General features: G+C 34.3%; 1 protein-coding gene across 1 annotated transcript in view; it reads right to left on the minus strand.

The window, feature by feature from the left end:
• The window catches only part of ARHGEF10 (Rho guanine nucleotide exchange factor 10), a 249,896-nt gene that overhangs the window by 165,641 nt on the left and 56,942 nt on the right, over window positions 1-27,313 (minus strand). Inside the window, exons 4-6 of the mRNA XM_044663602.1 lie at window positions 10,077-10,259; window positions 7,781-8,053; window positions 2,765-2,831 (exon numbers count right to left, since the gene is read on the minus strand). Coding sequence (XP_044519537.1) covers window positions 2,765-2,831; window positions 7,781-8,053; window positions 10,077-10,259 — 523 coding nt within the window. The remainder of the gene's footprint in view (window positions 1-2,764; window positions 2,832-7,780; window positions 8,054-10,076; window positions 10,260-27,313) is intronic.

Genomic DNA, 27,313 nt, shown 5'->3' on the forward strand with positions numbered 1-27,313 from the left:
GGCTGATACATAAGCAATGATGGTTTGAATTGGAAACATATCCTAAATCTTAATTCTTTCTTCTTTATCTCTCCATTCCAAAATTCAACTCTTAGATATAGCTGAGGGGTATACTCTACCAGAGACTGAACTTGCGTTTAAATAAACATTGGTTTATGGAAAACATTTCCATATATATATGTATATAAAAACTATAAAATGTAATAGATTTTAGAAATTATATTAGGCAAACCCTTCATTTCACTGATAAGGAAACTGAGTCCTAGAGATAGGAAGCAATTTGCACAAAGGTCACACAACAGTTTAAATTATAAATCTTTCCAAACAGAAATTAAGGCAGCCAAAGAAACATATAGTTAGGACATGAGAGGGGTTGTCAACATGAATACTAATGTGCTTGATTATGATTGGCAGGGGTTGTGGTATGAAGTAAATCATAACCAAACCACCACGGCCTTTCATAGATTTGAGCAAGTAATCTAAAAAGACAGTAGATAACACCAAGAAAAATAAGGAAAGGGTGATACAAATACATATATCTCAAAAAAGGAAAGATTAGAGAAGGATAATATGAAAGTGGCCAAGGGAATAAGAAATATGACAGTCCTTTCAGACCTTGTAAGGGAAAGGGGGAGCATTGCTTCTAATGGAGAGAATTACAAGATAGATCATGTCCTAAGAGGAAAGTGAGGTTTTATTAAACTAAGGAGTTTGAAGTATTGGTTGAATAGCTCAAAAATATAGGAAATATGTAAGAATGTCTTGATTGATGACACATGTTAAAACCATTGGAAATGCGCATCGACTTTGGGTTGGGGGAGGAGGTTGGGGGGTGAAGGGGGAAGTAAGAACATGAATCATGTAACCATGATAACTTTTCTAAAAAATAAAAATTATTAAAAAAAAAAAAAAGAATGTCTCCTACAAATGGAGAATTATCTCAGCAGTATGCTGGTGTCATTTACACAATATAACCCTATCTCACATAATTTATTGGGCTGGGCACCACAGAAAATCTATGGCTTTTGAAGGCATAAACATTATGTTGGGATGGGAAATGTCTCCTTTCTCCCAAGACTTCCTGGATAACTTACTTTTTTTTTTTTGAAGAGGAAGGAGTGATGACTTCTAGACATGTATGCCAGTAAAAGATTCATAAAGGAGGTAAGATTTGGGCTGAATTTTTAAAAATGAGTAGGATTTCAAAAATTGGAGAAATTAGGAACAACAAGAAGACTCAAGGGTTAGTATAGTAGAAGTAGTAGGGAGTCCAGAATGATAGACTGGGCTCAAACTCTGGAAATTCCTCAACACTAGAATGAGGACTTTATATTTAACATGAAAAATTCTTGGTGATTGACTGATAATTATTGATTACTGATTAATAGTAAGGTGCTAGTTTCTAAGGATAATAGGACAGAAGATATTTGAGGAATATTTATTTTTCAATGATCTCATCCAATGGGTAGATATTTATTAAGTGACTACTATGTGCCAGGAACATGAGAAGAAGTACAGCAGAGTGGATTATCAGTTTGGAAATCAGGAAGCCTTGGGTTCAAAAATCATCTCTAACACACACTAGCTCTGGGCCCTTGAGTACTTAATTAATCTCTCCATGCAGAAGGGAACTTTATAAAACTATATATTGCAAAGAATGTGTTAACCTGCATTGGTAGAGATGATTTCCTCACCTGGGTGTTCACTATGCCACGGAAATCATGGGTCCAGTCTCTATTTCCTATTCTCATGTGCCAAGTACTGTGCTAAGTGGTGGGAGGTATAGAGAGAAGAATGAAAGAAGTTGCCCTCAAAGAGTTTACAATCAATCAAAGGAGACAGTTTGTACACATAAAAGTATTTATGAAATAAACGTGGTAATTTTTGGAGGAAAAGTATTATTAGCTGCTGGGGGTGGGGGGAAGGATCAAGAAAGGTTCAAGTAGAAGGTAGTACTTTAACTGAACTTTGAGGGAGACTAAGGATTGCAAGGATGAAAGGTGAGAAGAGAAAACATTCCAAGCATGACGAATGACCAGCACAAATCTACTGAAGTGAGAATAGCATGTCATGTGTGAGGTGCAGCAAGAACGCCAGCTTGGCTGGACTGTAGAGTGAGGAGAAGGGGGTAACATATAATAATTCTGGAAAGGCAGAGAACCTGAATTCTTTTTGGAACAAAGGGCTGTGAGAGGTGAGAGAAAACAAGTAGAGGCAGTAAAACAAAGTAGGCAGCTATTGAGACTGTTGTAGGCATTAGAAAAGGATTTAAACCAGTTAGCATGGGGACAGCAGGGATGAAGAGGAAGGGACAATATCTGAAGGAACTTAATGAGTAAAGTATGGAAAGAACTTAGTGACTGAATGGAGGTGGGTGACAAATGAGAGAAATCAGGATGACATCAAAATTTCTAACTTAGATTGGGCAGACTGCAAGAATGTTAACAGAAAGAAGGAAAGTACAAAGTGGAAAATGGGTTTTAAATATGTTGAGTTTGTGACAATAGTGAGACTGCAGGTAAACATATATCCACGAGGCATCATACCTAACAATACAGATTTGAGAATCATCTCATTTTATGTAAGTCCAGAGGTAAAGACCTGGGAATTTGGAAATGTAGAAGGAAGAAAGAAAGCAAATTTGAATAACTTGCCTTAAAGTTTTCAAAGAGCATCAAACAAATCCAATTATAAATAGATAATGCAAATATATATACATATACAAATGTAGGCATACCTGTATGTATATATTAGACATAGATACCTGTTTGGAGGATCTTCTGAACTTAAAGAATTGAAATGGGACTCTTCTGTCACCTCCTGTGTGTCCACTAGAGAAGATAGAAAAATTACTAATTATTTTGTATCTTCTTCTGTAGAAATATTGGGAGTGGAGTGGAGCAAAGTGAGTAAAGAAAAAAGCAAGGTAAGTCATTTGCCTCTGTGCTGACAAGGGCAGTTTATGAGTTATTGCATAAACATAAAACTGTAGGTCTTTTTTTTAACCATCTGGAAGAATCACTTTCCTTCTCTACAAATCCATGCCTAGCTATATGCATCATAACCCTTTTCCATAACAGTTCTGATTTACTATGTCTTAAGTAATACCCTTGTTGCCTCACATCAGTTAAAGGGTAGGAATGAATGACAACTAGGAAATACTCTATCAGGACAACCTGTTAAAAGGGAAATATCAAGATTCTATATAAATTTTAATCTAGAATATTCTACTTCATAAAGCTGAAAGCATCTAAAGGACTCAATCAAACATTCTTTGGCTCTAAAAAGGTTCCAGTCCCAATAATATTCCCTTGAAATACATTTGTGGCTGCTATGTAAGTGGCTGAAACAAAAAATTTAATTTGACCAAAATATCAGGCATTATAGTTCCATAAAGATATGGCAGAGTATAATGACCAACTTGGGAACTGCTTCTATGAGAAGCAAAAAGTCAACCAGATTATCTCAATGCCCACAGACTGCCATTCAGCCATGTAAAGGCAGAGAAGGGAGACAATCAGGGGGAAGAAAAACAGATGGACAATAGCCCATAGCACATATGATAGGGAAAAAAATTTATCACATTAACATTCTTACTATTAAAATTATCTCAAGACATTGAATTTGGGTAAGAAATACCAGTTTATTGAATCTATCTATCTATCCATCTATTAATTAGTAGGCCAGCATTATAACCAACAAAGTGGCATACAGATCTTCCAAGGTCCTATAAATTGACCATGAAAGACCTGTAAGAGTTTTAGGAGCTTATTATTCAGCTCTTACTATGAATATTCCAAGACATTTCTAATTGATGGATAGCTAATTAAGAGCTGGTCTCTATCAAACTATCTACCTGTCCACATCTTCAATACAGAAGAGGAGTTTGTCACTTATATAGGAAAAGAACCCTTTGCCCCTTCAATTATCAATCACATTCTATTAAGAGGGATTCCTATGGAGAAAAAAAAATTGCAAAAAGCAGTAGATTAGATGGAATCTCTGACCCAAGCCCCAGACACAGAAATACATAGAAATTCTCACTGATCCTTATATATAAGTTAATATAAGTATATAAAAAATAAATTCCTATAATACTAAAGCATGTGCTTTTAGTATATATTTTATTATTTTATTACCAAGAATTTTATTATCAATATTGTTATTTATACTATTTGATTACCATATGCATTAATTAATAGTATTAATCATGTTTAAATTCCCTGAATCACAGGAAGTAAAATTCAAGAGACTTATCATAAAATCCAATGCAATTTTTTGTAAATAATACAATATTATTTTTTATTTGTTCATGTGACCAATGGTTCATGTGACCAAGCCTTCATCATCTCTCATCTGTACTCCTAACTGATTTCTCTCAGTTCTCTCCTCCTTCCAATTCATCCTCCATACTGATGCCAGTGATACTCACCAAGCACATATCTAGCCATATCTCTCCCCTACTCAATAAGATCCTGTGGTTCCCTCATTCTCTAAGATTAAATAAAAATTTTCTGACTGGCACTTAAAGTCCTTCATAATGTGTGGTGATAATCTGAATACAACCAACTTTCAAGCCTTACCTTATGTTATTTCCCTTTGCACAACTGATGGTCTAGCCTAGCTTGCCTTCTTGTTATTCCTCACATATGCTAAGATGCAGTAGATAAAGCAGTTTAAACACTGAACTTAAGAGTCAAGAAGATATGGGTTCAGATGCTAATGCCACCCCTCCCCAAATTTTGAATTTATTTTATATATATATTAATGCATATACATGTTCCTCTGATAGCTTGGAAATTTCCTGAGAGCAGGGATTATTTCATTTTGGCCTTTGTGTCTGTAGCATCTAACACAGTGCCTGGCAATACAAGAGGCATTTGATAAATTACACTGATGAATTCATTTAGGGAACTTATTTCTTTATTAGCTAGGAATTATAAAGGAATTATATTTATTTAAAGACATTTAAAGTAAAAAGTAATAATATTTGTTAGGCTATCATGAATATAATTGTTATTTAGAAATTCCCTCAAGAATTAAATTCAAGATTTGATTAAATATATGTTTAGTAAACCCTGACTGGGAACAAGGTGCTATATTAGGCACTGGGGATATAAAGGTTAAAAAGTAGGAATTTGTTTCTTAACAAATTTACAGGTTAGTAGAAGACACATTATGAAAGCAAACAAATAACTAAGATTCTAGTTGATGTAACTAATTACATAAGGCCAGATATGAGAGCTATGATGACGATGATAGAGTCCTCTTCCAGATATAGGAAGTTGAGAAATCAGGCTGCAGGTAGGAAGTTTCAGTTGGCTTTTGGAAAGAGGATTTTAACAGGAAGATGCATGGCAGAAAAATTCTGTCCATTCATGGGGGAATGAGATTGAAAACTCACAGAGAGAGAAGATAAAGTAGAATCAGGACTATTTCAGTTTGGCTGGAACAATTATTTGAAGAAGAATAATGTGGGAAAAAATCAGAAGTAAATTGTAAAGCTCCTTGAATAATAAATTAAGGAATCCATATTTTATTCCTTTTGCAAAGAGTGACTGACTTTAATATGCCTTTTGGACTTTATTTGATAGCATCTCTCTCCAAATACAGCGTATTCTAGCCAAACTAGATGAACTGTTGTTTCCTATAGCTGTCTATTTTTTCCTCTGTTTGTCCTGACCTCCTACTTTGTTGAATTTGCAAACTCTGTTCCGGATCCCTCATCTGAATTACCCTTATAATATACCCTCATCAATTGTGCAAAGAGAAATAACATAAAATAAGGCTAGAAAGTTGGTTATATTCAAATTATCACCACGAATTATGAAGGGCTTTAAATGCCAGAGAGGTATTTGTATTTGATCTTAGAGAACTAGGGAATCATGGCATCTTATTAAGTAGGGGAGAGATATGATGAGATATGTGCTCATTCTTTAAAGCCCACTGCAGGCTACCTCCCCTACAAACTAGTCCACACTACATTGACTGACTATTCCTTCCTTCTCCCTCCTAAATCACCCTATCTTCTGCCTGCTCCCCTCTTTATCTCCTCCATAAAACAAAGCATCCTTTCATTGTCATCACTTTCCTCTATTAGAAGGTAAGCTCCCTTGAGGGCGGAGACCTCCTCTTTTATTTAAATTTTCTTTACCCTTTCCTTCAGGCTTAGAATCAATACTAAGTATTGGTTCCAAGGCAGAATACCAGCATGGGCTAAGAATTGGGGTTGAGTGACTTGCCCAGGGTCACACAGCTAGAAAGTATCTGAGGCCACATTTGAACCCAGGATTTCCTGTCTCTAAGCCCGACTCTCAATCCACTGAGCCACCCAACTAACCCAAAGACTGTCTCTTTTAAAAAATATTTGTATCCCCCAAGCTTAGCACAGTGCCTGGCATATAGTAAGCAAATGTTTTTTAAACATTACTATGAATTGCCACCATGCTAGTTCATTACTAACTTGGCATAACCTATAATCGATGTAAAGAGTCATGGTAGTTCTTTGGAATCACCACTTGTAGAGTTTCTTCAATGTTTACTAACCACCTCTTTTATGATCTGTGGCTATAATGTCAGACCATAATATGTCTCTATGCTTAGAAAGCAAAAAACCCCGTGATCTTTATTTTCCTCAATCAGGACAATGTCACTTTTGTTTTTTTCGTTCAGAAAAGAAATCCTTTCCCTTCATTTTCCCCCAGTACAGGCACACACTCACTCTTTTCTTCAGCTGCTAGGAAAGAGTTGCATACATCTAAAATATAATGACTCCACTTTTCATTATTCCTTGAAATGGCTTTTTTCACAACAACAGCAAACTTCAGTTAAACAGACTTTACACTATATTCCTCTCCCTTAAAATGAATTAAAAATTGAATTTAAAAAGTTTAAAAAATGAATTATAAAAAAATAGAATTTTACCATTAAAAAAAAAGAAATTTAAACAGTTTGGTCACATCGATCTAACTCTATTAGATTCAGGACAGGATGACTGCATTCAGAATAACTTATTGTGCTTTCAATTCATGAAAATAGGTCAGCTAAACACTGCTTGCACTTGGAACGAACAGACAATTAAATCTTTTAACAAATATTTCTCCCTCCAAAAGAGTATCTCTGTTCCTTTAGTAGAAAGAAAGTAATTCAAGATCTGCTATTATTTCCAAATGAAATTCTTTGAAAGATCAGGAAAGACCACAATACTCTAAAGGACAATAATTGAAAGACTTCAGAACTCCAATCAAACACTAACCAATCTTGACTCTAAAAGGCAGATTGTGAGGTATGTCTTTGTTCCTTGGTGGTAGACTAGAGCTGCAGAACGATATATTTTCATGTGTGGCTAACATTCTGCTTTGTTTTTTATGATTATATTTATTTGTTGCAAGATAGGCCTTCTACATGAGGATAGATGGGGAATGGGAACAATGAATGCAGCAAGTGAAGAGAGTAAGAATTAGTGGGTAGTAACATAAAAAAGAAAAGATCAATAGAACATTTTGAAAACACAGAAGACAAAAAAAATATAAAAAAGAATACAAAGAGGATAATTTTTCTCCCTTTTTGTATAATTTAATCTATATCTAACAATTTACAAATAATATAAAGATAGAACTTCATATAAAATCCTCTTTTTGTTCTTTGGACATCAATGTGTTAATTTTTGTTGATGAATCTTAAATTCATGGATTGTTTTTAAATGGGAAATTATAATGTTTACAGCCCAGAATAATCATTTCTATCAATTCCCTTTCTGTAAATATAAAATAAAAATTACCTTCTTCATCCACAGAGAGAGTACGAATGATGATGGGGCTAGAGTAGGCTGGGAGTATCAGCGGTAAATTAGAGGGAACTGCATAACCACAAGGCACAGGAACAGAGTAAACACTGGGCACACTGGAGCTTGAACTTTCTTCTTCAGCAATTGGATCTGGTGACAATTGCTCCTTCTCCTGGAATGGTGTAATATTGATGACTGAATATGGATTTACTTTCATGTGTACAGGTAGTTTACTAGCTTCTGCAGCTTGCAAATTATCTCCTCCAGCTTCATTCCCATCTTCTAAGAAAGAAAAAGAAAAATCTTCATTTTTTCATGTGTCATAGAATAATCATACCCATCAAATATTTCTCTTCATTGTTTGTCTGGAAACTGGAAAAGGAAAACAAAATGGTTAAAACAAAAAAGTTCCCCTTTAAATCTTATCATCTGATGTTAGGCCTCCCTGAATCTTTGCAAGAAGTTTTTGATCTTTAATACCTATGATGATAAAAGCCCAAGAGGTTAATTTCTTAGACTAATGATAGCAGGAGCTATCAAAGGAAGTCATCTTAGCCGTTAGAGACAGATAAATCTTTGGAGAATATGGATGGAATTGATCAAACTCTTGTGAGACAGCAAGAATTTCAATAGCTCAATAACTACTGAAAACTATCTATAAAATAAAGTTCTGGCCAGGTAAACAAATCATCTTAATCGCCTGAACAATTACATCAGCATTCCTGACATATTATGTAAGTGTTTAATTCACAATTCTAGGGCTTTTGCTTTAATCCAACCAGTTTGCCCACTTTGTAAGTCCTAGATAAAATAAGTCACCACATCCAGCATAGATTCGAATTGAATCAATACAGCATTGCTTTCAGTTCATTTTTTCAGTGGTTTTTTTATTGTCTCTAGGACAACATTTGGCTTTTTTTTTTTAATAATCCAGCTGTAGTCTACACTTCCATATTTAGTGCACATTATTCCCCATCACATATTCTGTTTCAGCCAAAATGGCCCTCTCTGCACAAGCTGTCCTTCATGACTTTTATATGCTTCTCTGCTCACATCTTAGACAGTATGTTTCTTTCACAATTCAGTTCCAGTGCCACCCTCTACAGAACATCTAGATGGCACAGTGGACAAAGTACCAAGCTTGGAGTCAGGAAGACTTTTCCTGAGTTCAAGTCCAGCCTCAGACACTATCTGTGTGACCTTATGCAAGTCACTTAACATGTTTGCCTCAGTTTCTTCATCTGTAAAATGAAATGGAAAAGGAAATGGCAAACTTTTCTAGGATCACTGACGAAAAACTGAAATGAGGTCACAAAAGTAGAACAATGGAAACAACTGAACTGCTGCCTTTCATGGAAAGTTTTCCCTATGACTCCCAGAATCTTTATTGTTCTCTTCCTCCTCACGATATTATGTGGATACTTATCCATGACACAGGGAGTAACATGGCATAGAAAGAGCCCTGTATTCTGAGTCAAAAGAACTGGGTTCAAGTAATCCTGGCTCTGTCACTTATGACCTATGAGTCCTTGGGTGAATCAAACAGTGCTGGGGCTCAGTTATATCATCTATAAAATAATGCATCAGACTAGATGGATTCTGAGATCTTTTCCCTCTGGGACTATGATCCATGAAAAAAGTATGGAATGGATTGTTTTTATCCTTGAATTTCTCAGTACCAGCACAAAGTCTGATATATAGTAAGCACTTAAAAAATGCTTCTTTAATTGAATTCTAAAAGTTCCAATAGATGAATTAGAAATTACTTTTCTCTGAAAGAAAACATCTCTCATCTCATCCCCAAAAAATCTAATTAGAAAACATGGAAAGTTAAACCTAAAGAAAAACACATCCAAAATTTAAACTGACCTCCCTGGTTTCCTTTAAATTCCAACTAAAACCCCATCTTCCTAAAGAAAGTCTTCCCTAACCCTTGAATTTCAGTGCTTTTCCCCTTTAATTATTTCCTATTTATTTTGTATGTAGCTTGTTTTATAAATATTAGTTTGTGTGTTGTCTCTCCACATTAGATTCTAAGCTCCTTGAGGGCAGGGACTGCCTTTTGCCTCTTTTAGTATTCATAGCTCAGTGCCTGGCCCATAGTAGGTGCTTAATGTTTACTCAATTGAAAAACTAAAAAAAGTATAAGCATATCTTTCTTAAAAATTCACTTTTTCTTAATGATATTCAAAATAGGGTTCTAGAATACAATGGTGGGGGGATGAGGGAAGTATAAAAGTCAATTCAAGTTCTAAAAATTATTACTCAAGCCTCATGATGCCAGGACTACCTGATCGTTCCCCTGTAGATGGAACTTCCTTATTTTCAGCAACACCTTTGGAGTCAGATTCCGATGATGGTAGATGTGCTTGCCTATCAGCTTCTGGAATTTCATCCCCACTGTCGAAATCAAATTGTTCTCCTTCTTCCTCTTCATTATTATTAGTGGCACTTTTAAACTCATTTTCTAGAACTGAACAAGGACAGATATGGAAATGGTTAGCATTTGTTAACAGTACAAAAATTTTAACATCCAGATGACAAATAGCTGATCCCAGGACTCATCGACAATTATTTACCACAGTAATTGTATATCAGTTTCTTAGCTGACATTTCTACTAGGAAAATGGAAAGGTAAAAAAAAAATTCCAAATAAATCTTCCAGAATTTCACTTCTACTCTTAAATCATACTGTTTTCCCTCCTCTTTTTCATTGCAGCAGAAATTTTAAATTCATTTTCTAAGACCTGATTAATGACAGAAATTCAAAAACTTTTGGTTTAACTTCTGCCCTGCTTCTAAATCCCATAGTTTTTCAAAAAAGAAAACAAGAAATCAACTACAGATACTTTAATCATCGAGCAGATTTCAAAATAATTTATGAGAAACCTAAGTTTTTGTAATGCATTAAAGCAATTCCACTGGGATGGAGGGGAGAGGATTAACTTCAAGCAAAGTTTACTATTTCAAATGATCATATTTGCTTTTCTACTAGCTATGACATGCTCTACATCTTCCTTATGATGAACTCGATATATTCACTGGGCCTCATTGTTTATGTTGCCATGGTAATAAGAATTCTTTCCAGGGCTTCTCTTTGTTCAAGAGGCAAAGATCTGCTGATCTTACATGTTTTCCTGCAAAGCCAATAACAAAACCATTCATACAGACTTCTGATGGGGAAGTGGGAGAAAGTAAAGAAATCTCAGCTAAATTTATTATTAAAGATCCGAACACTCTCTTGACAATCCATGCAAATTATTGGAGATCAACCCTAGTTTTCATAAGTGACAACTTTTTAGGAGCAAAAATAAAATCAAACACCAATATTAAATCACCATTAAATCTCCACAGCTATCCTCAGTGTGATTTTTATTTAAGTACATAACTTTAAAATATCTTCAAAAAATGTTGATAAATTTGAATTTTTTTTCCTTCTTTTTCTTTTTAAACCCTTACTTTCCATTTTGGAATCAATACTGTACATTGGTTCCAAAGCAGAAGAGTGGTAAGGACTAGGCAAAGGAAGCTAAGTAAATTGCCCACAGTCTCACAGCTAGGAAGTATCTGGAGTCAAATTTGAACCTAGTACCTCCCATGTCCAGCCCAGGCTCTCATTCCACTCAACCACCTAAGCTTTTTTCTTCCTGCTAAAGGAAAAAAAAATCCCCCTAACCCAATATTGTTCTAAACTTCCCTGTTAGTGGGCACCACCATCATCCCAGGTCTACAACTATACTGTCTTCCTCTATTCCTCAATTTTATTCTCATTTCTCATATCCAATCAGTTGTCATATCTTCTTGTTTCTACCTTTAATTTAGTTTCCTTTTTCTGTCCTCACATAATGCCTTAGATAAGGTCTTATTTCTCACCTGAACTATTGCAATCACTTTCTTACTGATCTCCCTGACTCATCTCTCCCCATTCCAATCCATCTTCCATTTAGCTCCCAAAACGATTCTCCTATTGGCAAATCAGTGGAATAGATTAGGTATATGACATATAGTGGTAATTGACAATAATGTTTGATAAACCCAAAGTTCCAAACTATCGGGAAAAGAACTCATTATCTGACAACAACTGCTGGGAAAACTGGAAAACACTTTGGTAGAAAGTAGGTATAGACCAGCATCTCACAACATATACCAAGGCTAGGTCAAAATGTGTATATGATTTAGACATAAATGGTGATACCTTAAGCAAATAAGTAAAGCATGGAATAATTTTCCTGTCATATCTATGAATAATGAAAAAAATTTATGACCAAATAAGAGACAGAGAGCATTACAAGGTGTAAAATGGATGATTTTAATTATATTAAATTAAAAAGAGTTTGCATAAACAAAACCAGTGTAGCCAAAAAATAGAAGGAAAGCAGAAAAGGGGGGGATTAAAGCAAGTATCTCTAATAAAGGCTTGCCTCATTTCTCAACTATATGGAGAACTGAGTCAAATTTATAAGAATACAGTTATTCCTCAATTGATAAGTTGTCAAACAGGCAGTTTTCTGATGAAGATATCAGTTATTTAGTCATGTGCAAAAAATGTTCCAAAACACTATTAATTAGAGAAATTCCAATTAAGATAACTCTGAGGTACTACCTCACACCTATCAGATTGGCTAATACGACAGAAAAAGAAAATGATAAACGTTAATATTAAAATTCTCTGGAAATTTATTTTAATTTATAATTATTTATTAAATAAATTAAAAGAGCAGATGAGAGAAAGAAAAAGCCTCTTGCCACATGTGGCTGGCTATTCCCTTACCAAACCTCCACTGAGCTCTAGAGCCATTCCCATGAACACCTTCTCACTTCATTTGTCATCATTTTTCTGAATCCCTCTGATATAGTGGACTCTGACCTCACTGGGGATCAGAAGCAGGTTTTCTGAATGCCAGGGAGCCAAAAGACCTCTGAAGTCCCTCCCCCCAACCCCCAGAGAACGTGTTTCCCCTCTTAAGTACTTTGTTGACAAATAAACTCCCTGGCTTTATTCTTAATTCAATCAAATAGTGGGGTTGAATTACCACCTAATTCACCCTGAGAATTGGCTATTTTTCAATAGTTTCATTTCAATAATTTCAAATTAGCCCATTTCAACAGTTTCAGTACAAAACTGTCCTTTTTTAAATTTTTTAGTCTTAGAGTATGAAGAAAAGAAGGTATGATCTAATGTTAAGTTTTCACATGTAGGAGGGGATGTGGGAAAATTGAGACACTAATGCACTGTTGGTAGAGTTGGCCCTTTTGGAGATAAATTAAGAACAATGCCCAAATGGCTATAAATCTGTGTATAGCCTTTGAACCGATACCACTACTTCATCTATATCCTAAAGAGATGAATAACAAAAAGAAAAATGATCTGCTTATACAAATATTAATAACGAATCTTTCTGTCTTATCAAAGAATTGGGATTTGAAGGAATGCCCCATCAATTAAGGAATGGCTGAAAAAGTTGTGATCTCTGGTTGTAATGGAATACTACTGTGTTAAAAAGAAAACTTACTTTCAAGAAAAACCTGGAAAGACTTACATGAACTGATATAAAGTATAGTAAACAAAAAGAACCAGAAGAACACTGTACACAATAATTGCAATATTGTACAATGAGCAACTTTTAAAGATTTAACTACTTTCAGCAATATCTAAGACAATTCCAAAGAATTCATGTTAAAAAATATATTCTGCATTTCCATAGAAAAACTGATGGAGTCTGAATACAGATTCAAACATTTTTTAACCTGTGTTTTCCTTCACAATATGACTAATGTGGAAATATATTTTGCATGATTGCACATGTGTAACCTATATCAAATTGTTTGCCATCTCATAAAGGGGGTTTGGAGAGACAGAGAGAATTTGGGACTCAAAAATTTTGAAAAGCAAATGTTAAAAAAATTTTATGTGAAATTGAGAAAATTTGTACATATTTTTTAAACCAAAATAATTCATAGTAGGTCTGACAATGTCACATACACCTCCCCTGCCCCTAATTTAATAAACATCAGTTGTTCTCTATTACTTTCAGTCATCAGATATAAATTTCTTAGCTTCCAGAGACTCTACAATTTAGCCATGCTGACCTTGTTGTTCCTCACACATGACAGTACATCTCCTATCTCCATGTTTTTGTACCAACTATCCCTAATTAACTCTGTGAGATTTGAAGCAGAAAGATTAAGTAGAAGGGAACTGCAATAGCTCTGGTGAGATATGGTGAGAGCCTGATATAATATTCAGGTTTAAAGACAGAAGGACTTTTGAGGTTATCTTAAAGTCTAGCTTCTTCATTTTATAACTGGGGAAACTGAGGTTCAGAAAGTTGAAGGTCAAATTTCTAGGAAGTGATAGACTGGGAATATGAACCCAATTCCTCTGATTCTAAATCAGCACTCTTCCAACTATATTACCTACCTCCACAAAGGAATTTGTCCAGACTCTGCTACAATCCCTGCTAAGACCCTCTAATACATAAATAAAAATCCAGAGGGAGGTGGGTATAATAAGAATTCAACTGAGGAAAAAAGAAAAAAAAAACAAGAAAAAAAAAGACAAGATTGAAAAATGTAAACTAGAAATGCCTCAAGTTAACCAAAATAAGTCTAATAAATATATAGCAACTACAAGTGTTAAACCTTCAAGAAATAGGTCTAGAAGAGAGAGCAAACTAGATAAAGTGGTCCAACATGTCTCTGGATCACAGTTGAAAACATAGTAAGATGAATTCTTGCCTAGAAATAAAGTGTTATAAAAAATATATTTGCTTGGACTCCTTTGAATCTGATTAAGGGGGCATTAAACTGACAAGAATGGGTAAATGGGTAAGGGATCTGTCTATGTAAATCTACCAAGCTAGAATCCATAGGAAGCAACATACTCAGTGATTCATAGTAAAGAAAATCCAAAGAGCCAACAATGAAACTAATGTCCCAAATATTTCCACTAACTTAGCACAACATGTGAGTAATAAACAAGATGAATTAGTGGTTTAAATAGTAATAGAATGAGATCATATTTGTAAAATGCTTTAGCATAGTACTTGGCAAATAGTAGGTACCTAATAAATGCACATTTCCTTCCCCAGCCCCAATACAAGGAAGTATATTTAACTACCTAGAAATGAATGATAATAGGAGTCTTTATCATGGTCTAACCCAGTATATGTCTTATGGACAAGAAAGAGAATAGAAAGGTGGAAGAGGGAAGGAATAAACTATACTGCATATACTATAGACTTAAATAAGAAAATCTAGGTATCCAAGGGGGAAACAAGGTACAGAGTACTGGACTGAAGATCAAAAAAGGAAAAAGGAGGAAAATTGTCATGAGAGAATAATATAAACTCCAGGACAGGAAACATGATAGAGAAGTAAGAAGTGTTTCCATGACCTAGAATGTGCTCTTAAAAATGTGCCTTCCTGGGGCAGCTGGGTAGCTCAGTGGAGTGAGAGTCAGGCCTAGAGACAGGAGGTCCTAGGTTCAAACCCGGCCTCAGCCACTTCCCAGCTGTGTGACCCTGGGCAAGTCACTTGACCCCCATTGCCCACCCTTACCAATCTTCCACCTATGAGACAATACACCGAAGTACAAGGGTTTAAAAAAAAATGTGCCTTCCTTAGTGATAATTTAATCTGTCAAAAGGCTGAAGAATTTGCTATTGACTTAATTCTTTTTTCTATTTGAAAATATTTTATTTTCCCCCAATTACATGTGAAAATAATTTTTAACAATCAATTTTTTGAGTTCCAAATTCTCTCTTCTTCTGACCTTCCTTTGTCCTCTCTCTTTTCCTCCCTCTTCCCTGAGGCAGTAAACAATCTAATATAGATTTTAAATGTCTAATCAGGTAAAATATTTTTCTATATTAGTTGTTTTGTGGAAAAGATCTCAAGTTAACAAAAGGAGAAGAAAGATAGCATTTTTCATCATGAGTCTCTGGGACTGTCTTGGATCACTGAATTAACTGAGAATAACTTGATCATTCACATTGTTCATCTAGAAATATTGCTGTCACTATGTACAATGTTCTTCTGGTTCTGCATACTTCACTTTGCATTAGGCCATTTAAGTCATTACTGGACTTGATTTGGGCCAACAAAGAGGAAATGGTAGTAAAATGAGAAGAAAAAACAAGAAGAAAAGGAATTTTAGCCTTCTATCTTTGGATTTGTGATAGAGAAAGATAAAAAGTCCAGATAAGAAAATTAAAGGAGAGGACTGTGTCATTTGAAATTATTGTAAGCCCTGGGAGACTACATCTCCTAGGACTCCCTGCTACAACTTCCCAACTTCCCAGGACTCCTCCCACTTCCTTTGTGGGAGGTGTTGGAGAAAGTATAAAAGAGAAAGTTTGTCATCTTTTCCATCTCCCTCTCTGCTCTCTCCAGCCTGGAGGCTAGCTGACACTCTCAAGGCTCTCTGATCCTGGGCTCTCTCTACCCTCTTTCCCTATCTAACCTTTCCCTTTCCTAATTTAAATAAAACCTAGCTATTCTAAACCCTAAATTACTCTCTGATCTTTTATTTGAGCCCAGAAGGACTCTGGTCAATTTCCCCCTGTGGGGCCTGGGGACCACTACCTTCCTTTCCCTTCCTCTACCTTCTCTCCTTTCTTTCATCCATCCTTCCTCCTTCCCTTCCATCCTACCTTTCTACCTATCATCCTATCTATCTTCCCTTCACCCTAACAGGACATAGTTGCCCTCAATGACTAAGTCAGAACTGTACCAGTTGGATTCTAACAACAAAAATAATAATTTCCATTTCTATAATGCTTCAAGCTTTACAAATTACTTCCTTCAGATCAGTCCCATGAGGTAGGAGTAGTATAAAACTGAGGGCTCATTTCTCTTTAAGATTTTTTGAAGTTTAGATTAATTTGAGAGTATAGGAATTTCTTCACCTGCAAAATCATTTGGCCAGGGCTTCCATGATTCACTGGTAATTCCTTTGTCACTTGTCCAGATTCATTTTCTGTGAATGGGTTGTTTGAAATTTATATTTCATGTTCTGTTAATAGGAGTATTATATTTTGTGAGTAATTATTCCTTTTAAAAACTTTGTTTTACTAACATGTAACTAAGTATAAAGTGCTGACAATTTTCCTACAATTTTTAATATAAATTTTATAAAAATTAATATCTTTTGGTTTTATACCATTTAGATTTTCTACTGTACTCCTCTGCCTCCTTCATCCTGGAGAGCCATTCCTTATAATAAAAAAAAATATTTTTAGGTAAGAGGAAGAAGGAAAAAAAAGTTTAGCAAAAATGATAAAAACATTTTTTAAAACCTTGAAATGATATGCATTGTTCAACATCCTCAATCTTCCCATCTCTCCAAAAGAGTGAGGAGAGATACCTTTTCAAACTATTCTTTGGAGCTCAGCTGGTTTCTTTATAATTTCACAGCATTCTTTTTTATTATTTGGTGTTTATTTTTTCCATTTATATTGTATAGTCATTATGTATATTGTTTTTGTGATTCTGTTTCTTTACTTTGATCAATTCTAAAAGTGATTTGGAAAACTTTTCCATAAAACTTTGTATATCTTATAACACAGTACTCTTCCAGTATCATAACTGGAATTTGTTTAGCCATTTCCCAATCCACGGCTGCTGTACAGTTTTGGCACATACAGAGCTCTTTCCTTATTTTTTTTTTTCAATAATCTCCTTGGGATATGTGTTTTGCATGGACTCTGTCAAAAAGTATGAACATTTTAGCCACTTTAGCTTTATTTGGATAATTTCAAATTACTTTCTGGGATGATTATGATAAGTTACTGGACACCAACAATTCATTACTTTGCCTTTGCCAGTTTGGATTTTTCTGGTGTGAAATCTCAAGGTTGTTTTGAATTATATTTTCTCATATTATATTTTTCTCATTATTTTCATGGTTTGGAATATTCTTTCATATGGTTATTAATAATCTGCAATTCTTGCTTTGGGAACCATTTATATCATTTCACCACTTCTCTATTCGTAAATGACTTTTTGTATTAACTATTTCTCCGTTATTTGTCTATCTTGGATTCTTGCTCTTGACGGGAGACTCCTTCACTATGTACTTTCTAGTATGTATTCTCCACCAGATAATTTCTCTGATTTCTGCTTTGCTATTAATTTGGACAAACAGGTTTCTTAGCCTTAAAAAAGAATATTAACATAGATTCACATATGCTAATAGGCATTGGAAAGTCATTTTTAATGGGGAAAGTATATATCTAAACATGAAAGTAAACATTATTTGCAATGGAGAAACATTAGTAATTCTCCCAATAAATATAAAAATAAAGTAAAAATATCTTGCCCTTTTCTATATTACATAAAATTCTAAAAGTTTAAAAATAGAGAATTTAGAAAAGATAAAAGAATCCATATTTGCAAATGACAATGTTTACTTGGGAAACTAAAGATCATCAGCAAATAAACTAACTGAGGTGATTAATATAATTAGTAAAACAATATTATAAAAATTTGGCCTACAAAAATAGTTAACAATTCTATACATTAACAAAATTAAGGGAGAAATTGTGATAAGGAAACCCAACTAAAATAGTGTAAAATGTGTATAATATCTGGAAGCCTATATCCCCAAACACACAATACTTACCTACATAGTAACAAAATCTTTTGAAAAGAATAATTATTTAAATAATTAGAAGAATATTCATTATTCATGGTTAGGATATGCTAATATAACTATTAAAAGATGCCACCTAAATTAATTTACATATTTAGTGCCATGCTGATCCAACTATTAATTTTAAAAAGTATAGTGGTGGTATAGACTAGATAAACAAGAATAAAAATTATTAAATATAATAATATGGCATTTAATAAACTTGAAAACTTAAAATTATTAGAAATTTTAAGTTTAAATAAAAACTCTTTCTTTTTTTAAAAATAACTACTAAAAAATTAGAAAGCAGTTTGAGGAAATTAAGTTTAGACCAAGACCTTACACCATATCACAGTAAGCTCAAAAATGATATTCAAACTAAATACAAAAGGTCATAACATTAAACAAATAGGAAGAAAGCAAGAGTAGATTCCCTTTAGGACTATGGCTTGAGGGAGAATTCTTGGCAAAAAAAGTAACAGAATAGATCATAAAAGAAGAAAATAAATTTTGATTACATGAAATGGAAAAGCTTTTTTACACAAGCAAAATCAAGGCAGCTGCAATAAGGAGCACAGACTGGGAAAATATAATGATTTAAATGTTTTATTACAAGAGTCCATCTCCAAAATCTGGAATCAGTATAAGGATATAAGACCAAAATCCATTCTCTAATGGATACACTTATCCAAAAGATATAAATAAGTAGTTCTCTAAAGAGCTGAAAACTATTAACAACCATAGGAAAGATGAATCCAATTCAATAAAATTATAAGTAAATCAAAACTCTTAACTCACCAGCAAGGAAATTTTTATTACCTAGCAAAATGTCAGAAATAACAAAAAAATAAAAAGAGTATTTTAGAAAGCCTATGTAAAGATAAGTACACTAAAATACTGTTGATGGAGCTATGAATTTGTCTTCTCCTTGGCCTCAAGGAATAAAACCAAGTGTAGTGAACAGCAGATGCAGAGAGTGAGAGATAAAGAAAGAAATGCAGAGACAAAGATTCAAGTTTAATGAAACAAAAATTTTCCTTATAATAAAACCTGTTCAAAACCAAAATGCTTCAATAAGTGGTAGGCTTCTTCTCCACTGGAAGCTTTCAATTGGACTTTGGATGACTATTGAGTCAGGGACTTTATAAAGGGTGTTCCTGGTCAAGTAGAGGTTAAACTTGCTCAGATCTATTTCAACTCTGTGATTTTTGTGAGTTTATTTTAAAAACATACACAAAAAAAGTCCCAGTTTCTATTGAACCTGTCTAGCAAGATTTCTTTTAGTATTAGTTTCCTACTTGCGATAACATTCATTGAAACAAGATTTAGTTGCTGGTAGAATAAGACAATGCAATTTTTAGCTCCGTGAGCATTTGTTTCTTTAAATCTTTAAATCTTAAAACAAATATAGATGGGGTTTTTTGACTTAAGTAAGGAAAAACTTGACTTAAGTAAGGATAGGATCTGGTAGCAAGTTGGGCAACATAGTTTAGCTCTCTTTCCTTTCACCTCCTCAAAGGGTAAGTCAGATAGATGTGGCATCAAAGGAATAGCATTGCTTGGTGACAAATAAAGCAAAAGTTGATTTTAGAGTACTTAAGTGTGGCAATTGTCTGAATACTTCCGAGAATAGTTCGAAGTTACCTATAAATTAAGTGCAAAAAATGTCTTGTGAATTATCATATTGCAATCTATCATGCAAGCTCTTCTTTTCCCAAGAAAACACTTGTGGTTTTTTTTTTAATTGTACCACTCATCTCTGACTCTTTCATGACCTTATTTGGGTTTTTTTGTTTTTTTTTTTAAACCCTTACCTTCCATCTTGCAGTCAATACTGTGTATTGGCTCCAAGGCAGAAGAGTGGTAGGGGCTAAGCATGGGGTTTAAGTGACTTGCCCAGGGTCACAAAGCGGGGAAGTATCTGAGGCCAGATTTGAAGCTAGGACCTCCCATCTCTAGGTCTGGCTCTCAATCCACTGAGCTGCCCCCTTGGGGTTTTCTTGGGAAAGATACTGTAGTGTTTTGCCATTTCCTTCTCCAGCTCATTTTACAGATGAGGAAAGGAAGGAAAACAGGGTTAAGTGATTTGCCCAGGGTCACACAGCTAGCGTCTAAGGTCAGATTGGAACTCAGGAAGATGAGTCTTCCTGACTCTAGACCTATGATTTCATTAATAGAGGGTGCTTTCAGTGAAGAAACTATACCATTGCATATGCATCAATTGATCAGTAGCTTTCAATCTTAAATGTTTATCTGGGGCACTGAGGGATTAACTAACTTTGCCAGGGTCATAAAGCCAGCATTGACAGGGCAAGAATTAAACCCAGGCCCTTCTAACTCTGAGGTCAGCTCTCCAATGATTTCATCAATCTGTCTCTAATTATACACTAAATCTAGCAAAAAAAAAGAAAAGAAAAAGAAAGCAGAGGCTTGAAATCTTTCAGCAAACATGTAGCTCTATTCAAGTGTTTCCATACATTTTGTATTTGTGTTATTCGAAATAACTTTTTGTTGGTCCTAAGTCTGCAAAACACATCAAAAAGTATTTTTTCTAAAACATATGAAAAATATTCATGAGAAAATATTCAATTGACTGAAATAAATTGAGGAAACTTTCAGTTTTTTAAGAGTAGCCAAAGTACTGAACTGAGTAGTCGAATAATTTTTTTGAAAAATGATCAAGCATAATTAGCTTATTATCTCTAAGTTTTGTATTTATCATGTAAATAGAAATATGAATTAATATAGATTAAATATTCTGATAAGGATTTCTATGATGATATAAAATCTTAGCAACCTTAGTAACAATAAATACTGTGGAGCACATACTCTGATTCCCAAGAGTAATGACTCAGAATTGAGGTATTGAATTTTCCTTTGTCAACATACTTCTTAAGTTATTATATTTGAAGTATTACTGTTAACAGTATTGCTGAAGAGTTTTGTAAATATTATAAAAAGTACTTTTGGGAAAACTATTTATGAAGAAACTAGACTGAGGGCAACTAAAAAAAAAGTCAGTACATTTACAAAATCCCATTTGCAATAAGAAAAATAATACTTTCAGACTCTTTAAATGCAAGAACTGTTTTAAACAAAGGTTAAAATGCTAAGAGACTGAAAAAGAAATTAACTTTAAAATACAGAATATTTAGTAGTCCATCTGCCAAAGCACACATAGAAAATATATGAATATAGCTACAAAATACTCTTTACAGAAATAAAGATAGGTCTAAATAATTGGAGATTGAGTGCTTATAGTTAGGCCACGCCAATAAAACAAAAATAACAATCCTACCAAATTTAATTCACTTATTTAGTACCAATCAAGGTTCCAGAGTGAAATCTTAGAGAAAGTGGGGGTTGGGAGTGAGGAAGGAAAATAAAATTCATCTGAAATAACAAAAAGATATAGAAAGAAATAATGAAAAAAGAGAGAGAAAGAGGGGTCTTAACAACATAAGATCTCAACTATATTTACAAAGAAATAATCACCCAAACTTAAGTAGAACTGTTTAAAAAATAGAAAAGTTGATCAAAGCAACAGGTCAGGTTATAAGACCTAGAAGATAACAATTATAGGAACAGAATATTCGATAAACAAAATACCCTAAATAGTGAGACAATGATTCGATCTGGGAGAAATTGGTGTTATCAAAGCATTATCAACTTGGAATCCAAGAATTGCCAAATTTGGGGGATAAATGTCAGGCAACTTATGAACTTGAAAAGGACAAAGATTTTAAAAGATTATATCCTTATTTTTATTACCCTCTAACTAAAATTTAGCTTTGTACTTATGTTTATATTTTAAAACATTATTGGGTGGGGGGCAGCAAGGTGGCACTGTGAATAGAAAGTCAGGCCTGGAGACAAAAGGTTCTGGTTTCAATGTTGCCCCAGGTACTCCCTAGCTGTGTGACCCTGGGTGAGTCACTTAACCTCAATTGCCTATCCCTTGCTACTTTTTCTGCATGCTTCAAGAAACTAGAACTTAGTGACTCAAAAAGATCAAGAATTCCTGGTTTGGACCATAATTTCACATCATGAGCCACAATAAGCTCCAAACATTTACATGACCTTGATAATAGAGATCAAATCATAAATAAATTGGAGGATCAGTAAGGAGATACTTTTGTAAAAAGTATGTCCTTGTGAAAAGTAAAAAAAAAAAAAAAACCACTGTTCAATTATATTAAATTGAAAAGGTTTAATACAGAAATCAGTGTAATTAAAATTGGGAGAACAGTTACTTCATGTTAAATAGGTGCAACAAGTTTTCTAATAAAGATCTCACAACTAAAATACATAAGGAGTTGGTTTAAATGGGTTCAAAACTTTATTTCTCAAGAGATAAATGTTCAAAGGACATGAACTGGTTGTTTTCCAAAGAATAAATGTAAGCTATAAATAATCATATTGAAAAAATGCTTGAAATCACTAAAAATAAGAGAAATGTATATCAAAATATACATGTAAAGGACAGCTAGGTGGCTCAGGGGATAGAGTGAGGGCCCAGAGTCAAGAAAACCTTAGTTCAAATTAGGCCTGAGACACTAGCTGTGTGACACTGGGCAGCTCACTAAACTGTTTACTTCAATTTCTTCATCTGTAAAATGGGCTTTAGAAAGAAATGCCAAATCATTTCACTATCTTTGCCACGAAAACTCCAAATGGAGTCACAAAGAGTCAGACACAAGTGAAACAACCAAAGAACGTTAAAAAAAATGATCACATTAACAAAAATGGAAATAGAATAGCATCATATGAAACAGAAAAAAGAAGAGTACAGAAGGAAATTCAGATGAAGAAGACAAGTAGGGTACCTTTGGAACAAATGTATTGTATTTGTTACATACTCTAAAAGAGCTGTATATAACAAAGGTTCACAGCTTCATGTTTGACTGTTGATATGTCAACTTAAGAACAGCAAACAAATTTTTTAGTTAAATATTCTATTTGAATTCTGAAAAATTGAATCCTGACTCTAGCATTTATTACCTGTGTTACCTTAGACAAATAACTTCATTTCTCTGGGATCCAGTTTTCTCGTCCATAAAATGTCAGTGTTGGACTGTTGGACTACATGATCTCTATGGTACTTTCTAGCACTAAATCACTAAGATTTACTATTTACAAGTTAAAGTTAGCAAAATGTTTGGACTTCTCATAGATAGATTCCTTTCTATTCTCTACTCTCCAGTAACGTTATTCAAGCACCTAAGTTGCAAAGATCCTACTAACAAGAGATGCCTCTGGATAGGCCTACGATTTAACTCTAAATCTCTATTAGGTGCCATAATGTCATGACTAAAGACTTAGGAGTCCGTGTTATTCCTAAGGCAACTCAGAAACCTGGAAAGCATCATCCACAAGGCTCTTTGAAAAAACTTGAGCCATGATCCAAAGAACAACAGAGCCCCCTAGGATTGAATTGCAAAAAATGGCATTCACAGATTGTTTTAACAAATGCTGGGCAGCAATAAGAGGTTCCTGGGGACAGAGAAAAGGGAGGAATTATTGCATATCACCTAATCCCAGGCCCCAGCAGAAAAGGTAAAGTCATAAATTTTGATTGGAGAATGAGAGAGGGTTGAGGAGCCGCCACCTGCTTCCAAGTGATAGGGTGTTTGACAAAGCTTGAAATGATACATTTAGACAGCTGTGCACAAATGTCACAACCACTAGAAATCTAGGAAGGCAAATATTATGCTCCCACTGCCATGATGTTGGCTTCAGTGCCCCAGACTTTAGGTGAACATATATTCCTTACTGTTATACTGCACTTGGAGTCAACATAGCATATCAATGAACAACTTACCTCCACTGTCACGTCTCTAGGAATACTGCATAATTTTTATGTATTTCCACACAATTTCCCTGTGGACAAGCTTCAAGTACTCATCTTATTCAATTAAATCAACTTCCTTTATTGTTTTTCAAAACGATAAAAATCAGGATCAGATTTTCTCTATACCTTTCATTTAGGTGTTTAATCATGATGATGTGTCTGCTATAAAAAACAAATCAAGGAAAATCTGTAACAGCCTATACTAAGTGTTTCTTGGGTTTTCACTGTGGATACATTAATTTGATATGTACAAAAAACATTTTGTAATGATTTATAGAAATGAGAGAACAGACAAATACACGATTCATTGATTTTGGACATTTTTCCCTTTCTTTTTTTTCCCTCCAAAAGTAGTCTACAATCATCTCTAATTTGTGGAGTTTTTTTTCTTTGCTATCCTAAAAATAACATAGAATGCTTTTAAAAATGGTGTCCCTTCCAGCAGGATTTTTTTTCTATCTATCTGTATAGCTTTAAGCCATTGTCTGAATAAGTATAACTCAAAAGGCAATGAAAAAGTGCACTGAGCTGTGAAAAGGCTGATGCACATAACAAATGAGGAGCTAGGAAAAAGAAAAGTATATCAGAAAATAAATATATGACTAATAAAATTGGGCTAGTGTTGAGAAAGAAAATCCATGAGGCACCAGTACAGAAGGGGGAGACTGAATTCCTTCCCAGGCAGTAAGATACAGGAGCTGGATTGGGAAGACATATAATGGAGAGTGGGAATAGAAAAAATCTGGGGGAAGATAACATTACATGCTGTTGAAATATAGGACTCACTGGAAAAATGCATGTTGATTTGTTTGCCAAAAGGCAGTCATCCTTCCCATATAGGTCTACATGGAATGCAGGTAGAGGAGACAAACATGGATCTTAAAAGGGGAAAGAATGGAAATATGGATCTCAGGATTAGCATTTGGAAGAAACTGGCATACAGTTCCTAAAAGGTGCTTTCAAAGGCTCAGAAAAGGCTTGCCATGGGGCTATTCTAGGTCTTTTAAGTCATTCAGATCTATAGAGTACATACCATTTGGAAAGGAATGAGAAGCACAAAAGAAAAAGAAGACATAGTCCCTGCCTTCAGGGGGTTTACACTCTTTATGGAGAGAAAAGTCCTTCACATGAACACCTGGAAATATATTTACAAAGAAACAAAAAGTACAAATTAACATAATACTGAGTCTATGGAAGCTGAAGAGAAGCTGCATAGGAGACAGATTAGAATAAGAAAGACAGACGGAACCAATGGATAATCTGTATGCATCTACTAGGTGCCTATCCATGAACTACTAGAAGAGGAAAGAGAATAGAAAAATATATCAAATTTCTTCCTTACAAATTACATAATCTTTTCTTCTGAATATTCTGGTTAAAGTGCCAGAACAAATATAAATATTAATGATGATGGCTCCAAAGTTCATTGGCTTGACATTTTCAATATCTGTCAAAACACACACACACACACACACACACACACACACACAGAGTTAGTCTGCCTTGAATTGAAGAATATTCGCTTCAGTTTCCTTATCTCTTATTGAGAGTTGTAAAAAATCATTAATTTTTTTAATTCTCTGAAACAAAAATTCATGGATACTCCAAAGTATTTTAGCAGGATTTGGGGGGCAGCAAAGAACTGGAAATAAAGTAAATGTGCATCAATTATGGAATGGCTAAACAACTTGTGTTTAATGAACACACTACATATATAATTCTGGTTCTGTTAATCTCATTTTGCATCATTTCATATTGGTATTTTGATACTGTGTTCTTCAGGCTTTTTTACATTAATCATGATTTAAAAAATTGTTATTCAGATATTTTAGTTATGTATGACTCCTCATGACCCCATTTGGGGTTTTCTTGCAAAGATACTAGAGTGGTCTGCTATTTCCAACTTGGTTTACAAATGAGGAAACTGAGGCTATTTCCAATTTGTTTCACAAATGAGGAAATTGAGGCAAACAGAATTAAGTGACTGGCCCAGGGTCAAATAGTAAGAGTCTGAGATTTGAACTCAGGAATAGGAGTCCCCCTGACTCCAGGCCCAGGGCTTTATTGACTATGTCACCTAGCTGAATCGTCCTTCCACCCCACCCCCCAGGGCATTCATTTAAAAAACAACAAAATATTCTTAAAACCTGAAAAATTAAAGCAGTCAAATGAGTCTCTAAGATTATATATTTTTGCCATCTAAATAGCAGAACTGATTAAAAAGGGAAAGGGACAGCTTATACAAATAAAATTAATTTTATTGGCTCAGAGAACAATATTTCCTTTAGTTCTCATTGCAGCTGATCTATTCAAACATGGAAATATCTGATTCCTCTGACTCAGAGATAATATCAGCATTGACTTAATAACCTCATTGGTATTCATCCATTAGGCATGTCACCTAACTCTTCCCTTTTGTATCTGGAAGATTATAAGGAATTTTCCTTAGAAGAGTAAGGTCTCCTTTGCCTCTGCACAAAAGTTGCCCCTCAACCTCCACCCAAAGGAAAGAATCATGTCACAAGTATTAATTGTTGCCTCAGAAGGATCATTGAGTCTGACCTATACCTGAGCAGGAATCTTCTCTCCATCCTGATGACTTGGTTTCGTTTTTGTAGATATAAGCAACAAATAGATTTTTCAAAACCCAATAATCAAAGAGATAATAGAAAGACATTTTATAATTCAAAATGGGCTAGGAATAATGAATCAAAAAGGCTTTATGAAGAAAAACATGAGGATACTTGCTGTAATCACACATGCAAAAAGTACAGTCAAACACCTTCGTTAGATGATATGGAGAGAGATATACAAATGGGAACAAAGCCAAAGTCACTACGAATGGAGGTTCCTAATTTAAAAAGATCTAATCATTATAATTTGGGTGTGAGAGTGCGTAGCTTGAGAAAAATAATATCGAAAAACTGGGCAAAACAAAACAGGTGTTTAAAGCAAGCTACACAGAATATCAAGATATGGCTGCAGTAGATAATCAACAATGGGAAGAAATAATGCAGATGCGCAGAGAAATATATGGCAATAG

The sequence above is a fragment of the Gracilinanus agilis genome, chromosome 2, assembly GCF_016433145.1.
Source record: "Gracilinanus agilis isolate LMUSP501 chromosome 2, AgileGrace, whole genome shotgun sequence".
NCBI lineage: Eukaryota > Metazoa > Chordata > Mammalia > Didelphimorphia > Didelphidae > Gracilinanus > Gracilinanus agilis.